Source organism: Cryptomeria japonica, chromosome 4 (genome assembly GCF_030272615.1).
Source record: "Cryptomeria japonica chromosome 4, Sugi_1.0, whole genome shotgun sequence".
NCBI lineage: Eukaryota > Viridiplantae > Streptophyta > Pinopsida > Cupressales > Cupressaceae > Cryptomeria > Cryptomeria japonica.
The window spans coordinates 543,219,891-543,235,461 of record NC_081408.1 but is presented as its reverse complement, the minus strand read 5'-3'; the positions used below and the strand labels follow the sequence as shown (position 1 = coordinate 543,235,461).

The 15,571-nt window shown below is 38.4% G+C and overlaps 1 protein-coding gene across 5 annotated transcripts in view; it reads right to left on the bottom strand.

The window, feature by feature from the left end:
• Nucleotides 1-15,571, bottom strand: part of LOC131034975 (G patch domain-containing protein TGH) — a 188,317-nt gene that overhangs the window by 76,638 nt on the left and 96,108 nt on the right. For all 5 annotated transcript variants that reach the window (XM_057966594.1, XM_057966593.2, XM_057966598.2 and 2 more), the window contains exon 12: nucleotides 11,901-12,039. In XM_057966594.1, the coding sequence (XP_057822577.1) occupies nucleotides 11,901-12,039 (139 nt within the window). The remainder of the gene's footprint in view (nucleotides 1-11,900; nucleotides 12,040-15,571) is intronic.

Genomic DNA, 15,571 nt, shown 5'->3' with positions numbered 1-15,571 from the left:
ACTCACCCGGGCACAATAGCTGGCCGGATCCAAAGGCAAACCAGACCAGGACCTGAACCCAAATCGGACCGGATCAGTAATTTACCATTTAACATCATTTAAAATGATAACTCTAAACATCATTAGTTGCCAATATATCTTCAATTGAAACAATCACTAGCTCTACAAATCCCAAAACTGAAGATACTGCATGTTGAAGTTGAGGGGAGAACGAAGACCGAATTATGACTAGCTACCGGAAATAGCAATCACTATAAATAGTAACTACTAACAATAGTAAGTCAGCCCAATCTCCCAACTGACCAAACAACGTCACTTACTAAAGTAAGTCTCAGACAAGTCCAAAATAACTCTAGAAAGTGTCGTTCAACTCCAATACATCCTTTGAGCTCATTGGAGACATCAAAAACCTCCTCTGAACTAGCTGACAAAATCTTTGAAAGACAATAGCAACCTCTGCAAGAGGACCTAAAAATGGAGACATTATAGTTCCCATCATTTGAGGTAAATTCATAATTTTTTGTTTATTTTTACAAATTCTTTTGCATTTTTTTATTTTTTTTTTTGTCAAAATTTCAAATACTTAAAAGGATTTTTTTGTTTGTTTGTGTTCTTTGTTTCCACTTGCAACTATCATTTATATTTTTAACCCAAAAAAAATTATAAACAATGAGCACTAACAGTAATGAGGGTAGTGAGGGTCAAGAAATTGAAATTAAACATGCATACCATGGAAGTTCTTCCAAGGAGTGTAAGTGTTTCAGACAATCCATTTCAATGCCCTTCTACCCTCTTGAAAGATTATGCAAAGGGGCCATTTCACCTAAATCTCTTTTACAATTTGCAACTGCCATAGATGTTAAGCAAAAAAATTCAAGGGGCAGCAATGTATGGTTGTCATATTTGCAAGGATGACTATTGGCCAAAGAAACAGGACTCAGACTCAGCTCGGACTCGGCAAGGCCGAATCGTCTTGAGACTCCGAGTCAAAACTCAACACAGACTCGGTTGGACTCGGCAAAGTGAAAAACTCAAGAAATATAGAGATTTTTAAAGATTTTAAACTTCTTTCATGCACCCTTCATTAAATACACCTTAAAGACACAATAACATCATCAAATAGAAGCTAATTTGATTACATACACAAGTATACATCAATCACATAAGCATAAACGCAAATTGTAGTTGAAGGAAATAACAAACATAGATATATGAATATTGTCAAATGTATACAATATTACAAAACTCATGGAATAAAAAATCCATGTCATCATATGATCAAATGACATGCAAACTCTTCCTTTCCAACTCTTGATGCACCAAATGAAAGTATATGTTGTTATATGGAATTGGAGCCTAATTAGACTCCGGGGTTAAAAGTTCCCTACTTTTATTATTTTATACAGGCATCGAGTGTTATTTTTCTATTGTTTCTCCTCACAACTCACCTTTCTCCTCCTCTTTTGCCAAATGAATGAAATGAAGTTCACTTTTAGGCTCAAAGCATTATATAACCATAGATTTAAAACTCGTGGGACTCACCAACACTCGCGAGTCCACTAGCAGGCTGAGTCGACTCGCCAAGGACTCGCGAGCCGAGTCTTGCGGAGTCCTTCCCAAGGACTCCCGAGTGTTGCGAGTGGACTCACGCGAGTCTTTCACTCAAACTCACGCCATTCACTGAACACACCCAGCCACAATTTTAAGTGTTTTTTTTAATACTTTTTTCACTCATTTGGCATTGTTGCATGATGAAAACAGGTTTGTAGGGTTTGAAGGAGGAGAGGAAACAAGATTAAAACAGCCTCATTCTCTTCATCAGAATATATACATGAAATATAACATTTAAGTTTATACTTTAAGTTATATTTCATGTATATATTGGCAGGATGTTTGAGAGCGTTTTCAGATCTCTAGGAGTTATAATGCAAATTCTAGGTTTTAGAAGATCTTTTAAATTTTCAAACAGTCAAATTTCAGTAATCAGTAGGCTCCTATTAGCATTCTCTCGCTCTCTCTATCTCACTCACTTTATCTGCCCCGAATTTTAGACCTATCTATCTCCCTATCACTCTTCCTCTATCCCCTCTCTCTACCACTCTCTACTATCTCCTCTCTCCCCCAAGATCTAGACCTATCTCTCTACCCGTCTTTCTCTCACCCTCAGACCCCAGTAAGTGGTGCTACACTCAAACTAATTTTGGCGAGCTGGAGAACCCACATCAGACTCCTAAAACTAGACCCTCTAGTTCTATCTCTCCCTTGGTTTTCACTAGAGCCGGAAAGAGGAAGATGTAGTCTTCTCTTTAGTTTGTTCATTGTTGTTTTTCACATTTGGACATATCATTATATGTAATTTTGTAAACAATTATAAATTTATGTTGCTATTATACATTTTAAAGTTTGAAACTAGGAGTATGAATGATGAAATTTCAAATATTGAGTGTTTGTAGATCATATGACATGTGCAATGTTTCAATTATGGCTCTTATGTTCTCTAAATGCATTAATTTCTTTATGTTTTTTTTGTAAAAATACGGTTTTCTTTTTTTTGCCGAGCCTTTCGCGAGTCTTTTACGAGTCCAAATCCGAGTCCAATTTTTTGGTTTGTCGAGTCTGTGGAAAGTCCAAGTTTTAAAACTTTGATATAAACAAAAAAAATCAATTCAAAACATATTAGAAGTTGTCTTTTTTTTTAACTTAAAGTTACATGCCGCTAGCCGAGTTTGGGAATCGGGACTCGCCAAACTCGGCAATTTTTTGACCCAAACTCGTCTGAGTCCGAGTTTGAGCCCACTAGACTTGGCGAGCATGACTCGACTCAGAAATCACCCAAACTCGACAATTTTGGGCAATTCTCGTTTCTCTGCTATTGGCGCAACTACACAAGAATTTACTCCAATCTTTTAGGCATACCTTGTCAAGGGATAAATTTTGTAAAACCATAACATTAGCTGAGAAGGCCAAGGTGAACAGGTTGCACATGGAGAGTGATGCAAAAAAGATAAGGAATATCAATGGAGTCTTTGCAGTTTACTGCGTCATTTTCTAGTGCGACTACTAATGCTACTGTTAAGCCTTAGCCTTAGAGTCCAAGACGAAACAAAAGGTCCACTAGTGTTGCAAGCATTTGTAACATGTAATCATGAGATGTAGCAAATAGTTTTGTTACCAAATTTTTCTATGCTAATGCCATACCATTCTATGTGGCATACTCTCCATATTTTAAACAAATGTTCAAAGATGCACTTATTGTTGGTCCTTCATATGTTCCCCACAAAGATCATAATTTATGCACCTCCCTCCTTGATAAGGAGTATTCCAAGGTGAGTATAATGATGGAGGAGTTGAGACAAATCTGAATACGAGATGTGTAATGTCCCCACTTTTACACTATATTGTTCCATGAGCATTGGCTAGTTTCCAAGGATTTCCACAAGTTTACAAGTGAGCTGGAAGAACTCCAATATTCTTGGAGATCTTAGTTGCAAGTTTTCTTTGCATTTGGTGATGGTTTGGAGTTCAGTTGGCATTCAAGATTGTAGTGATGCTCTTTGTAGTGGTTTTGGAGCTTTTTTGGCCATCTAGGTTATTCTCCACATTTCTTGGAGAACATGGCTATTTTTCGGTTGTGAAGAGTAACATAGAATGTTGTTGGAGTAAATTAAGAAATTTAACATAACCACAGTTTCAAGCAGTTGCCAAGGATGATGGTATTCTTCAACATCCTATCTATTTCTAGAGGCAAATTGTTCTTGAAACTTTGCCTTAGGTGGACTGGTCAAAACTCAAAAGCAAAGAATCTTTTATCAACTATGAAACTAGATTGTTCTTGACCAAAATTTGTTGTGGCTTAAAAAGAGCAATGAGGAATGTGGAGAGAAAACAACCACTTCTGCCAGGGGAGATTCATCAAGAGTTGCAAAAATTGGCCACTAGGTCAAATACTAGAAAAAATATTGTTTCCACTAATCAGGTAATGCCAAAGGAGAGAAGGATGCCAATATTCTTGAAAGAAGAAAACACAAGACACAATGCAGCAAAAAGATAGGAGGGATAACATTGTGTTTAGACTTAACAGGTTTGGGCAAAGACTTGCGAATCAGAGTCCAAGTCAGGCTTGGTGTGTATATAGCCTTGACTCATAGACTTGGCTAAGTCTGAAAAAAAAAGAAATTCAACTACAGATTTCCAAAAAAACCATTAATTTTAATGTACTATATCTTTTTAAATTGCCAAGTTTTTCCAGCTATTCTCAGTGCAATTCATAAAACAGCTTTTGAGTATTTTATGAGTCCAAGTCTCAACACTATATGTGTTAATTTTAGATCAGACAGTATCAAAATAGATAACAATCAATGAAATGCACACAAAGAACACCAATGTATCCAGGGAAACCTCAACCTTGGAGGTGAAAAACCCAGCTATAATTCTCAGATCTTATTATTCAATGATCAGTAGGTATCTTTGACAATTAGCTTCAACACTTGAAGCAATCAAAACCAGTAAATTATGCACGGTAGAACAGCATCTTCAACCTAAGATATACACAATGATGAACTTATCTCTGAGAATAGGGTGTTTGCTGTCACAAGGAGATTCGCTGTCTCAGAGATGGAGTTCACTGCCTTCAAATGATGTTTGCTGCCCTCAAATGATGTTCACTGTCTTCAAGATGATGTTCGCTGTCAGAAAGAACAGTTCCCTATCAGAAAGAGCAGTTTGCTGGCCTTTGCATATGATTCACTGACCTCTGAATGTGCTTCGTTGACTTCGAAATGTGCTTTGCTGACTTAGAAGATGATTCGCTGATCACAAAAGTAATTCGCTGGAGAATGCCGAATAGGAATGTAATTGCTGATTTTGTGTCATTACAATGAGATTGACTTTGCATATATATGTGCCTCTAGCATCCTGATTCACTTAATTCGGCCTTGTTAACTTTTGGTGCCAAGGAAGATCAGACCTATAATTTACAAGTTACATCCATATAGGTCTTAACTAATTACAAGTTACACATGAGTGGTTACAAGTTACATTTAACCACAAGTTACATATGACGCCCAATTAGGGCTCAACTAATATTGAATCATTAATGCCTTCTAAGGCTGGCAGGCTACATAATTGCTAAGTGTACTAGGTCGGCCCTAGAAGGGATCCGACCTAGCTACAAACACCAACACTCCCTCTCAGCTAGGGAGGAGACCTTCTCCAAATCCGAGATACATGGCTACTCCCATGAAGGATGCAAATGAGCACAACCACCATGGCTACTCCCAAAACAAGCACAAGTGCTAAGTCATGGAATTTCTTCCATGATATCCACCATGCCTACTCGCAGAGGGTGGGCCCACCATACCTACACGCAGAGGGTGGAAAAGCACAAGTACATCATGGAATTTCTTCCATGACATCCACCATGCCTACTCGCAGAGGGTGGAAGAGGGCTTTCACCTCAAACTTCTCCCAGAGAAGAGTGCATTACCACCATGCCTACTCGCAGAGGGTGGAAGATACATCTCAATGTATCATTGATGCTGAGACTCTCTCTCAGTTAGAGCTTCATTCTCCATAATTCCAAGCTTGTCCCAAAAATGCGCAAAATTCACTTTGGCAAGGGGCTTGCTGAGAATGTCAGTTGTCTGTTGCTCAGTGCAAATGTATCTCAGCTTAACAACATTCCTCTATACCATATCCCCGATGTAGTGGTACAGAATCTCAACATGTTTTGATCTATCATGGACTACTGGATTAACCGAAAGCTTCACACAGCTTTGGTTATCACAATGAATGATAGTAGGCTCCAACGATTGTCCGAACAATCCTGTAAGGAGCTTCCAAAGCCACATTGCTTCGTGGGTTGCCACACATGCTGCAATGCAATCTGCTTCTGCAGTACTCAATGCCACTGAAGACTATTTCCTGCTACACCAGCAAATCATAGCGAATCCCAAGCTGAAGCAAACTCCAAAAGTGCTCTTGCGATCAGTGACACTTCCTGACCAGTCAGAATCATAATAGCCTTCCAAGTTCAGTGTTGTGTTGGAAGAGTACTTCAATCCATATCCAACTGTGCCACGCAAGTATCTCAGGATATGCTTGGCTGCAACTAGATGTATATGTCTCGGTTCACTCATGAATTGGCTAAGTGCACTCACTGCATAGCAAATATCCAATCTAGTGTTAACTAGATACATTAAGGATCCAATCAACTGCCTGTACATGGTAGATCCACAAGATCTGAACTAGTTGCAGCTTCACTCAATTTCTTCAAGTTAGTTTCCAGCGGAGTAGGCATGGACTTACAATCTAACATTCCAAACCTCTTCAAGATATCAATGGTGTATTTGCCTTGACTTAGGATGATCTCATTAGGCCTCTGCCATACTTTTGACCCTAGAAAGAAGTGCATGAGTCCTATGTCTTTCATCTCCAATTTTGAAGTCAACTCCTTCTTGCACCTGTGAATGAGATGATCTTCCCCTATAACAAATAGGTCATCAACATATAATACCAGGATCAACATTTCACCATTAAATACCTTGAAGTTGAGGTTTAGATCAGCATCATTCTTGCAGAAGCCCAAACCTGTTAAGTATCTATCAATCCTCTCATACCATGCACGAGGAGCCTGCTTAAGGCCATATAAAGCTTTCTTCAGCTTGCATACATGAGACTCTTTCCCATGAATCACGAAACCCTCAAGTTGCTCAATGTAGACCTCTTCCTCAATCACACCATTGAGAAAGGTTGTCTTCACATCCATCTGATGTAGCTTACATCCCTTAGCTACTACAATGGCAATAATGGTTCTGATGGAAGTATATCGAGCAACTGGAGCAAATGTTTCTTCATAATCTATCCCTTCTTTCTAAGAGAAACCACGAGCCACGAATCTAGCCTTGTATTTATCAATACTTCCATCAGCTGCATGCATGATCTTGAAAAGCCACTTGGAAGATACAACTGACCTGCCCTTGGGTCTCGGCACAATATCCCAAACATCATTCTTAAGGATGGATTGATATTCTTCGTCCATGGCATCTTTCCATACTTGCTGATTTGCGGCTTCCTCAACACTGGTAGGCTCAGTCTCAATAAGATTACACATCGAAGCAACATAACAACAAAAATTATGAGGTCTCTTACTTTCTCGAAATGTACCTCTAGGAGCCGTGAACTGTTCTACCTCCTACATAGTGTTCCTTGCCCAAAGAGGTCTCTTCCGAGTTACAACAATATCTCTAGGCCCATCAGTAGGATCCATAGGCTCAACTGGATCATCATGCATCTTAGGTTTTGAAGGATCCCTCTAAATCTCAAGACCATGATCAATATTCATGTCTTGAGGATGAGCTTCATCTTCTATCTCCATGCACGAACCCTTGGATTTCTTGAATGCAGCATCTTCCTCAAATGTAACATCTCTGCTAACCTCAATGTACCTTTGTCCTGGAATGTAGATTTTGTAGGCCTTGGAAGATTCACTGTAGCCCACAAATATTCCTCTCTTGCCAGAAGGTTCCAACTTGGTCCTCTTGTCTTTAGGCACATGTACATATACTGGACATCAGAAGATCCTCAAGTGACTGATATCAGGCTTGATCTCGGAAAAGGCTTCTTCTGGAGTCATATTCTGCAATATCTGATGAGAGCATCTGTTCTAAATGTATACAGTTGTTCTAGAAGCTTCTACCCATAGAAAAGTCTAAAGATCCTGATCAAGAATCATGGCTTTTGCAACTTCAACTATAGATCTGTTCTTTCTTTCTATAACCCCATTTTGCTGAGGTTTTTAAGGGACACAGAACTCCCTCTTGATCCCTGCCTCAACACAAAAATCATGGAAGCTACCCGAGGTGTATTCCCCTCCATTGTCGGACCTTAACACTTTAATTCTTTTCTTAGATAAGTTTTCTACTAAGGCCTCAAACTCTTTGAATCTACCTAGGACTTCATCAAACTCTTTAGACTTTAAGGAATAAATCCAAGTCTTCCTAGAGTAGTCATCCATGAAAGTTACATAATACAAGAATCCACTAGGAGATGCAACTGACATGGGTCCACATAAATCAGAATGCACAAGAGCTAATATTTGTTTTGACCTACTCTCAATACTATGAAATGGACTCTTAGTGTTTTTACCCATAGCACAACCTTTACAAGTATCATTATGAACATGACTGAGTTTAGGCATACCTTTAACCATCTTCCCTAAGGTTGGAAGAGCCCGGAAGTGAAGATGTCCCAGTCTTCTATGCCACAGCTCGCTTGAACTGGAGGAGTCATGAAGGAGAGCTTGGACTGGACGAGTGGAAAGCTTGTACAAGCTTTCATACTGGTTCCCAATCACACAAGCAGATTTAATGTTGGATTTCTTTGGCCATGCGAGGACTTTTCCTTCTGAGAATGCCACTTGATAACCTTTATCCTCCAAGGCTGAAATGGAGATAAGGTTCCTCCTAATTCCTGGCACAAATAGGACATGGTTGAGATGAAGAGAGATTCTCGAATCAAGGTTGAGGGAAGTAGCACCAAACCCTCTCACAGAATAGCGAGCATCATCTCCAATGATAACTTGGAGGTTAGACTCCCTCTCAAACAAATCTGAAAGATGCTCCTGATAGCCGGTGATGTGTCTAGAAGCTCCACTGTCAATCAGCCAGGTATCACTATATGTGGGAATGTTGCTTGACAAGGCTGAAATGAAGAGAAATTCATTAGAGTTGTCTTCCACTTCCTTCTAATTTGAAACTTCATCGATGTTGACCCCTTGTTGCATCAGTCTTAACTAGCAGTCTCTTGCATAGTGACCAAACTTGTCACATCTGAAACACCGAATGCGGGAGAGATCTTCCTTCTTCTTCTTAGAATCAGGTGCAAATGCTGACCCTTGATCTCTGTTCCTCTTGAAGTTGCCTTTCTTCCAATTCCCTCCTTTCTTCTTGACAGATTGGGTAGCAAGAACATGAGAGTCTTCACCATGAGAGCTCTTGATGATACCTCTTGCAGCCAATCTTGATTCCTCTTGAATGCAATCAGCACAGAGGCGGTCAAACTTGGGAAATTTGGATCTCCCACTTATGCCTTGAATAAATGACTCCCATGAGTGAGGAAGACCATTCAATGCAAGCATGACTAGGTCCTTGTCCCCAACTTCATCTCCAATGGCGCTGAGTTGATCTCTCAATTCTGAAATCTTCATGAAGTAGGTGATGACTGAATCTCCCTTTGCCAACTTGACTTGATGAAATTGTTGACACAATGCAAGTGCTCTACTTGCGTTGTTGATCTCATACATCCCCTCCAATATCTTGAACATATCTCTGGCTTAAGACATCTTGGAGATGATGGGAACAAGATGATCTTTCACGGAGTCGATAAGGATCTTCTTGGCTTTGACTGCATTCTTCTTGAATTGAAGCTTCTCTTCTTGATCTTCAGGTTCAGATTGCTCCTTTCCTTGCACGAACTTCAAAAGATCATTTTCTTCTAGGGTGACAACGATTCTGAATTTCCACGAGGTGAAATTCGATGCTCCTTCAAGTCTGTCTTCAACTTTCAGACCATACAACATCTTGAATTCTGGAAATGGTGTAAAGAATATGAAGTAGGAGTGCTGCTGCAAGGTCTGATCACAACTGGGACAACCTTAGCTCTAATACCATGTTAATTTTAGATCAGAAAGTAGCAAAATACATAACAATCAATGAAATGCACACAAAGAACACCAACGTATCCTGGGAAAACCTCACTCTTGAAGGTGAAAAACCCAGCTATAATTCTCAGATCTTATTTTTCAATGATCAGTAGGTATCTTTGACAATTAGCTTCAACACTTGAAGCAATCAAAACCAGTAAATTATGCACGGTAGAACAGCATCTTCAACCTAGGATATACACAATGATGAACTTATCTCTGAGAATAGGGTGTTTGCTGTCACAAGGAGGTTCGCTGTCTCAGAGATGGAGTTCACTGCCTTCAAATGATGTTTGCTGCCCTCAAATGATGTTCGCTGTCTTCGAGATGATGTTCGCTGTCAGAAAGAACAGTTCGCTGTCAGAAAGAGCAGTTCGCTGTCCTTTGTATATAATTCACTGACCTGTGAATGTGCTTTGCTGACTTAGAAATGTGCTTTGCTGACTTAGAAGATGATTCGCTGATCACAGAAGTAATTCGCTGGAGAATGCCGAATAGGAATGTAATCGCTGATTGTGTGTCATTACAATGAGATTGACTTTGCATATATATGTGCCTCTAGCATCCTGATTCACTTAAGTCAGCCTTGTTAACTTTTGGCGCCAAGGAGGATAAGACCTATAATTTACAAGTTACATCCATATGGGTCTTAACTAATTACAAGTTACACATGAGTGGTTACGAGTTACATTTAACCACAAGTTACATATGACACCCAATTAGGGCTCGACTAATATTGAATCATTAATGCCTCCTAAGGCTAGGAGGCCAGATAATTGCTAAGTGTACTACATCGGCCCTAGAAAGGATCCGACCTAGCTACAAACACCAGCAATATGATCTTCATGGCAAAATGAAAGCACATGGGGAAGCAATCATAGGCATTATATGTAATTGGAGGATTTCTGGGCAACCATGAAGAGCAAGATGAGATAGAAGTAATATGTAAAGAGTTTATTATATCCATCACTCCAAACTCATCAATAACTTCTCTCTCCAGTGAAGGCAAATAGGAATCCAATGCAGGGAAAGGACCCATACAAATTGAATCCTCATCAAAAAAATTAGTATTGAAAATATACCTTGTTTATCAGAAGCTTAGAAAACAAAAATAAATTAATTAAAGTCCACAAATGACCAAAAATACATTCAGTTATAACATAAAAATACTATGATAAAGGTTTCATAGATTACATAGCAATGAAGTTATATTTTCTTTCAAGTGAAAAAGTCAGATTGCAGAAGACTCTATACTCACTGCTTAGTTTGCTAAAAATGAATCAAGAGCTTGCAAAGAGATAGATACAATTCTTTTACTTTTAGCTCCATCAATATTTTGAACTTTCAACTATAATATTGAACTTCAGATTATAGTTTCAGCATGAGATTCAGTAACCTATTGATTCCTGTGACAACCACATATTCCTCCCATACACCTTTCATAAGAGAATGGATATGAATATAGTACACCAACTTAGATCTATACAGCACACCAAAAAAGAAAAGAGAAAGTAATAAGCTTACATAAAACAGATGGAGAGAACACAAGAGGAAACTGATGTAGCTATTTCATAGCAGCCATCCCATTTTGTTAGACATTTCCTATGTCTATCCATTTTTTTTGCATGTTACAATTCCATAGGCCATGAGAGATTCTAATAAAGTAGTCTTTTGTACCATTCCGAATACACATGACATGTTAGGACCTCAATCTAAAGGAATGACTAATCTACACCTAGTTTCATATTGTCATATCCGACCACATATGCATATGGAATTGTAGTGCTAATGGTGGTGATGGACTGCATTTTTCTACATGGTTTTGACAACTAAATTTACCAGTTTAAAATTATAAATTGAAGATTTACATTTAAATTTGAAAACCAATTTTATGGGCAGTATTAACCAATCATCAACTGGCTCGGCTTGCTTTATATGTGATACACAATAATTATCCCTTAAGTTGTAACTTAAACGGGTAACATGATAAAGACTAGCAATAAAAGAACAAGAAAAAAAGATCCAACTCTTAGTTATTTCATTATTATTTTAGTGGAAAGCAAACTACGATGTTCCACAATGTTACCCTGGACAAATAATCAATTTCAAGTATCTGCAAAGGCATATTCTACAGTACAGAATAAGTCTGCTATATCTTGTTGTCCAGAAAATAAGTGTCCAATGCCAGATGAGAAATTACCACTCAGTGCGACAGCTTGAGATAGATGAAACCTCGAATCCAGGCAACATGTCATCACGAGTTTTGAATGTCTTTCCCTTTTTGGCCTCCAGGCTACATGAGGGCTGTTCATCATCATCTTGAGGCGCAATGAAAATGTCTACAGTGTGCACCCAAGAAAGATAGATTACAGTAAGAATGTTGAAACTTTTACATTCAAGTGCGGTTCGAAAAATACAATTACTTTAAGTAGATAAGAATTTACAGCTCATTTCACCAGATATGCAATTAAATATAAACAGGTCTACATTGTCTTGTAAATGAAAACTCTGCTCTCTAGTTCAAAACACTCAGGCAATTTCAAAAACTGGAAACAAACAAGAGGAAAGTTCAGCAATAATGAGACAATGCTTTCAGTCTTTCAGACCGTGCACAACAGAACTTAAGCAATCAAAAAGTTCCTGCACTCTGAAAGAACTGCAAGAGATCATCCTGTGGTCCACCAGCATCTTCAGCAGATTAACAAGCCAAAAAGGCAGTTCACCAACTACAATTTCCATTCGATGAAGCTGCTGGTCAAGTTAATCAGTGGAACCCTCCATTAAGCAACCAGGGAGAATGATATGTTGGTTGGGTTCGGAATGCTAAGAACCAGCCTCCTCCTCAATCAAAAACTGGGAAGTGGCTCTACACTGCGTCTTTAGGAGTTAATGGTGACTCCTCAACACCCTCAAGATCAGCTGCTAGAACAAAATATCTTCCACAAGAGAGAAAATGGCAAGAATAGCTTGCTTCAACAATGCAAGATCGATTGATTGAATATAAAATATACAATGAGATGGCCTTGCTTATAAATACATAGTTGAGACATAGGATTGGATAGGATTGTGGCATGTGTCTTAATACTACATTACGAGACAACTACCTCAATCAAATGAGACTCCTCAACACCCTCAAGATCAGCTGCTAGAACAAAATATCTTCCACGAGAGAAAATGGCAAGAATAGCTTGCTTCAACAATGCAAGATCGATTAATTGAATATAAAATATACAATGAAATGGCCTTGCTTATAAATAAAAAGTTGAGACATAGGATTGGATAGGATTGTGGCATGTGTCTTAATACTATATTATGAGACAACTACCTCAATCAAATGACCTAAGTAACTAGAATTAAATAAGTCGAAAAGATAAGAGATGATAAGCTTTTATCTAGACATCTAAGACTTCTAGAAGGACAGCTAAGACCTAAGCAAACTTAAGTCATGTTATAAGTCCCCTACTAGGAACTAGCTAGGTACAACACCTTTACTAAGTACAAAACCTTATTCACACCAACAACCCCCCCCCCCCCCCCCCCAATTATGTTCAATTTAGGGAGTAGATTATTATGCAAAGGTGCAACATTATGGGTCCTGGCTACTAGGCTATGTTAGGTACCCATGTACAATGCAAATCTTTCTCACAAACAAAGAAAAGGAGAAAACCCACTGGGACAAAAATCCTCTACAAAAGAGGAAAAAAAACAAACAAGGATGACGTATTGAGGACTCAATGATAGTCCACAAGGATCCCCCCATGATCCATCATGAAATTACGATCAATGATCCCGCCATAAGAGGGGAAGAGAGACTATATAGCCCCACCACAATGTATAATATCCTACAGAAATGGTGAGTCTCAAGATAAAACATAGTCCAATGCATACAAACAAAATTTGTCCTGTTGGGAAGAAGATAGACCAAGTACAAATGCAGGAATGTTTCCATTCTGCATAGGAATTTGTAGGAAGAAGAATCCGAATGTATGAAGATGTCTCTAAAAACTACTCATGTATTGCCAAGACTTTGGTAGATGATGATGCCACAAACCAATCAAGAACATGCCCATTCACAACAAAAGGTGACAAACAAGGAACAAAAGGAAACTAACATTGACCTGACTCCAAAGACAAAGATGATGTAACAACAGTTGTGCCATGACTAACATCAAATAGGAGAGATAAACCCTCAAATTGGTCTTTCAAATCTGAAACATAAGACTCCACAAACAAAGATGCAATGTCTAAAAAATAGGAATCCCAATTAGGAAGACAATTAGATACTTGTTGCAATGAATCACTAGAAGTTCTTAATGAATCAACAATTGAAGATGAATATATAATCTCAATTGAAGAAGTAGGAGTAGCAAGAGAATCCTCTAGATCATCAAGGCAATCAAATTTTGGATCATAGTCAAACTCCTCTAAGCTATCATCATCAAAGGGAAGATTGTCAAAATAACACCTCCCCAACTGCCAAAATATCCAAGTATTCCTCCAAGATACCCACCGGCAAGAACTGAAACAAAAACATAATTGGGACCAAAATAAATAAAAAAGCATGGATAGCTAGATAGAATACCTCAATACCTTTCCAACACCACAAGAATCACAAAAATTGGAGATTGTGGCAAAAAATTACAAGCTAAAGACCCAAAAAAAAGATCTAACTTCAAATAGCAATTACTATTACCAAATAGCCAAATTCTGGAAGATAACCTGCACCACTCTAAAATTCATAGAGCCAGATTTTCAACAATATCTCATTTAAAAAATATTGGCTCTAGCAAAAGTTATGCAAGTATTAAATAAGCCCCCTTTTAGGCATTAAGGGTCAATTCAAGCACTTGGTCACTTATTTTTGGTTATCGATATGACCAACAAGCACGCAAGAAGAAAAAAAATTGTGTATGTCTCCATCGGTAACAAGCGACGGTGGTGGAAGCGAATGGCTGACAACGGCACCCATGTGTCACTCAACAAAGAAGGCCCCTTTTTTTATTAGTGGTGGTCACAAATGCAGCCTAAGCGTCAACAAAAGGCGATCAAGACAACAAAACCACGACCTGAACAACCTTTTTTATAAAAAGTGTTAATATATAAAAAAACAATTTTTAGTTTAAAATGCCAAAAAACAAACTGTACCAACTATGCAACAGTTACACAGGACAATGCTTACGTTGGAGAGTACATAAACGCAATGCCAACAAATATTGACAAAGAAAATATGTCGAACACAAAGAATATTCCACTACAACAGGAGCAGATTTTTTCCTGCCTACTTGTCCATACGGTACAACCTGTACAACAAAGTATAGATCCGTATGGTCAAGAAATATCAAAAAAAATCCATTGATGCTCCTATCACAATCACCGATTTTGACAATTTGACAGTGGATCCTTAAATTTTTTAGCCTTCTGAACATAGTGGTAGGGTTAAATTTGGCCCAAACTACTCAAAAATATCAACTACCTCCTAAATCTGGCTACTTTAAAGTTAAACCCTACTTGGCACCCTTGTAGATCTAACAAAATGAAACAAATTTTGATAAAACAAAAAGAAAACATGAATTTCTATGATGCCCCGGATTTAACTGTGAGATCCTCTAAACCCCAATCTGCACCTAAGAAAAGCTTCAAGCCTGATGATGCCCCTCAAATTTAAAAAGGAATTTGCATCACTAGAGCTCTGATACCATGTAGGAGTTAATGCTGACTACTCAACACCACTAGGATCATCTACTAGACCAAAATATCTTCCACAAGAGAGAAAATGGCAAGAATAGCTTGCTTGAACAATGCAAGATTGATTGATTGAATATAAAATACATAATGAGATGGCCTTGCTTATAAAGGATATGTGAGTTAGGG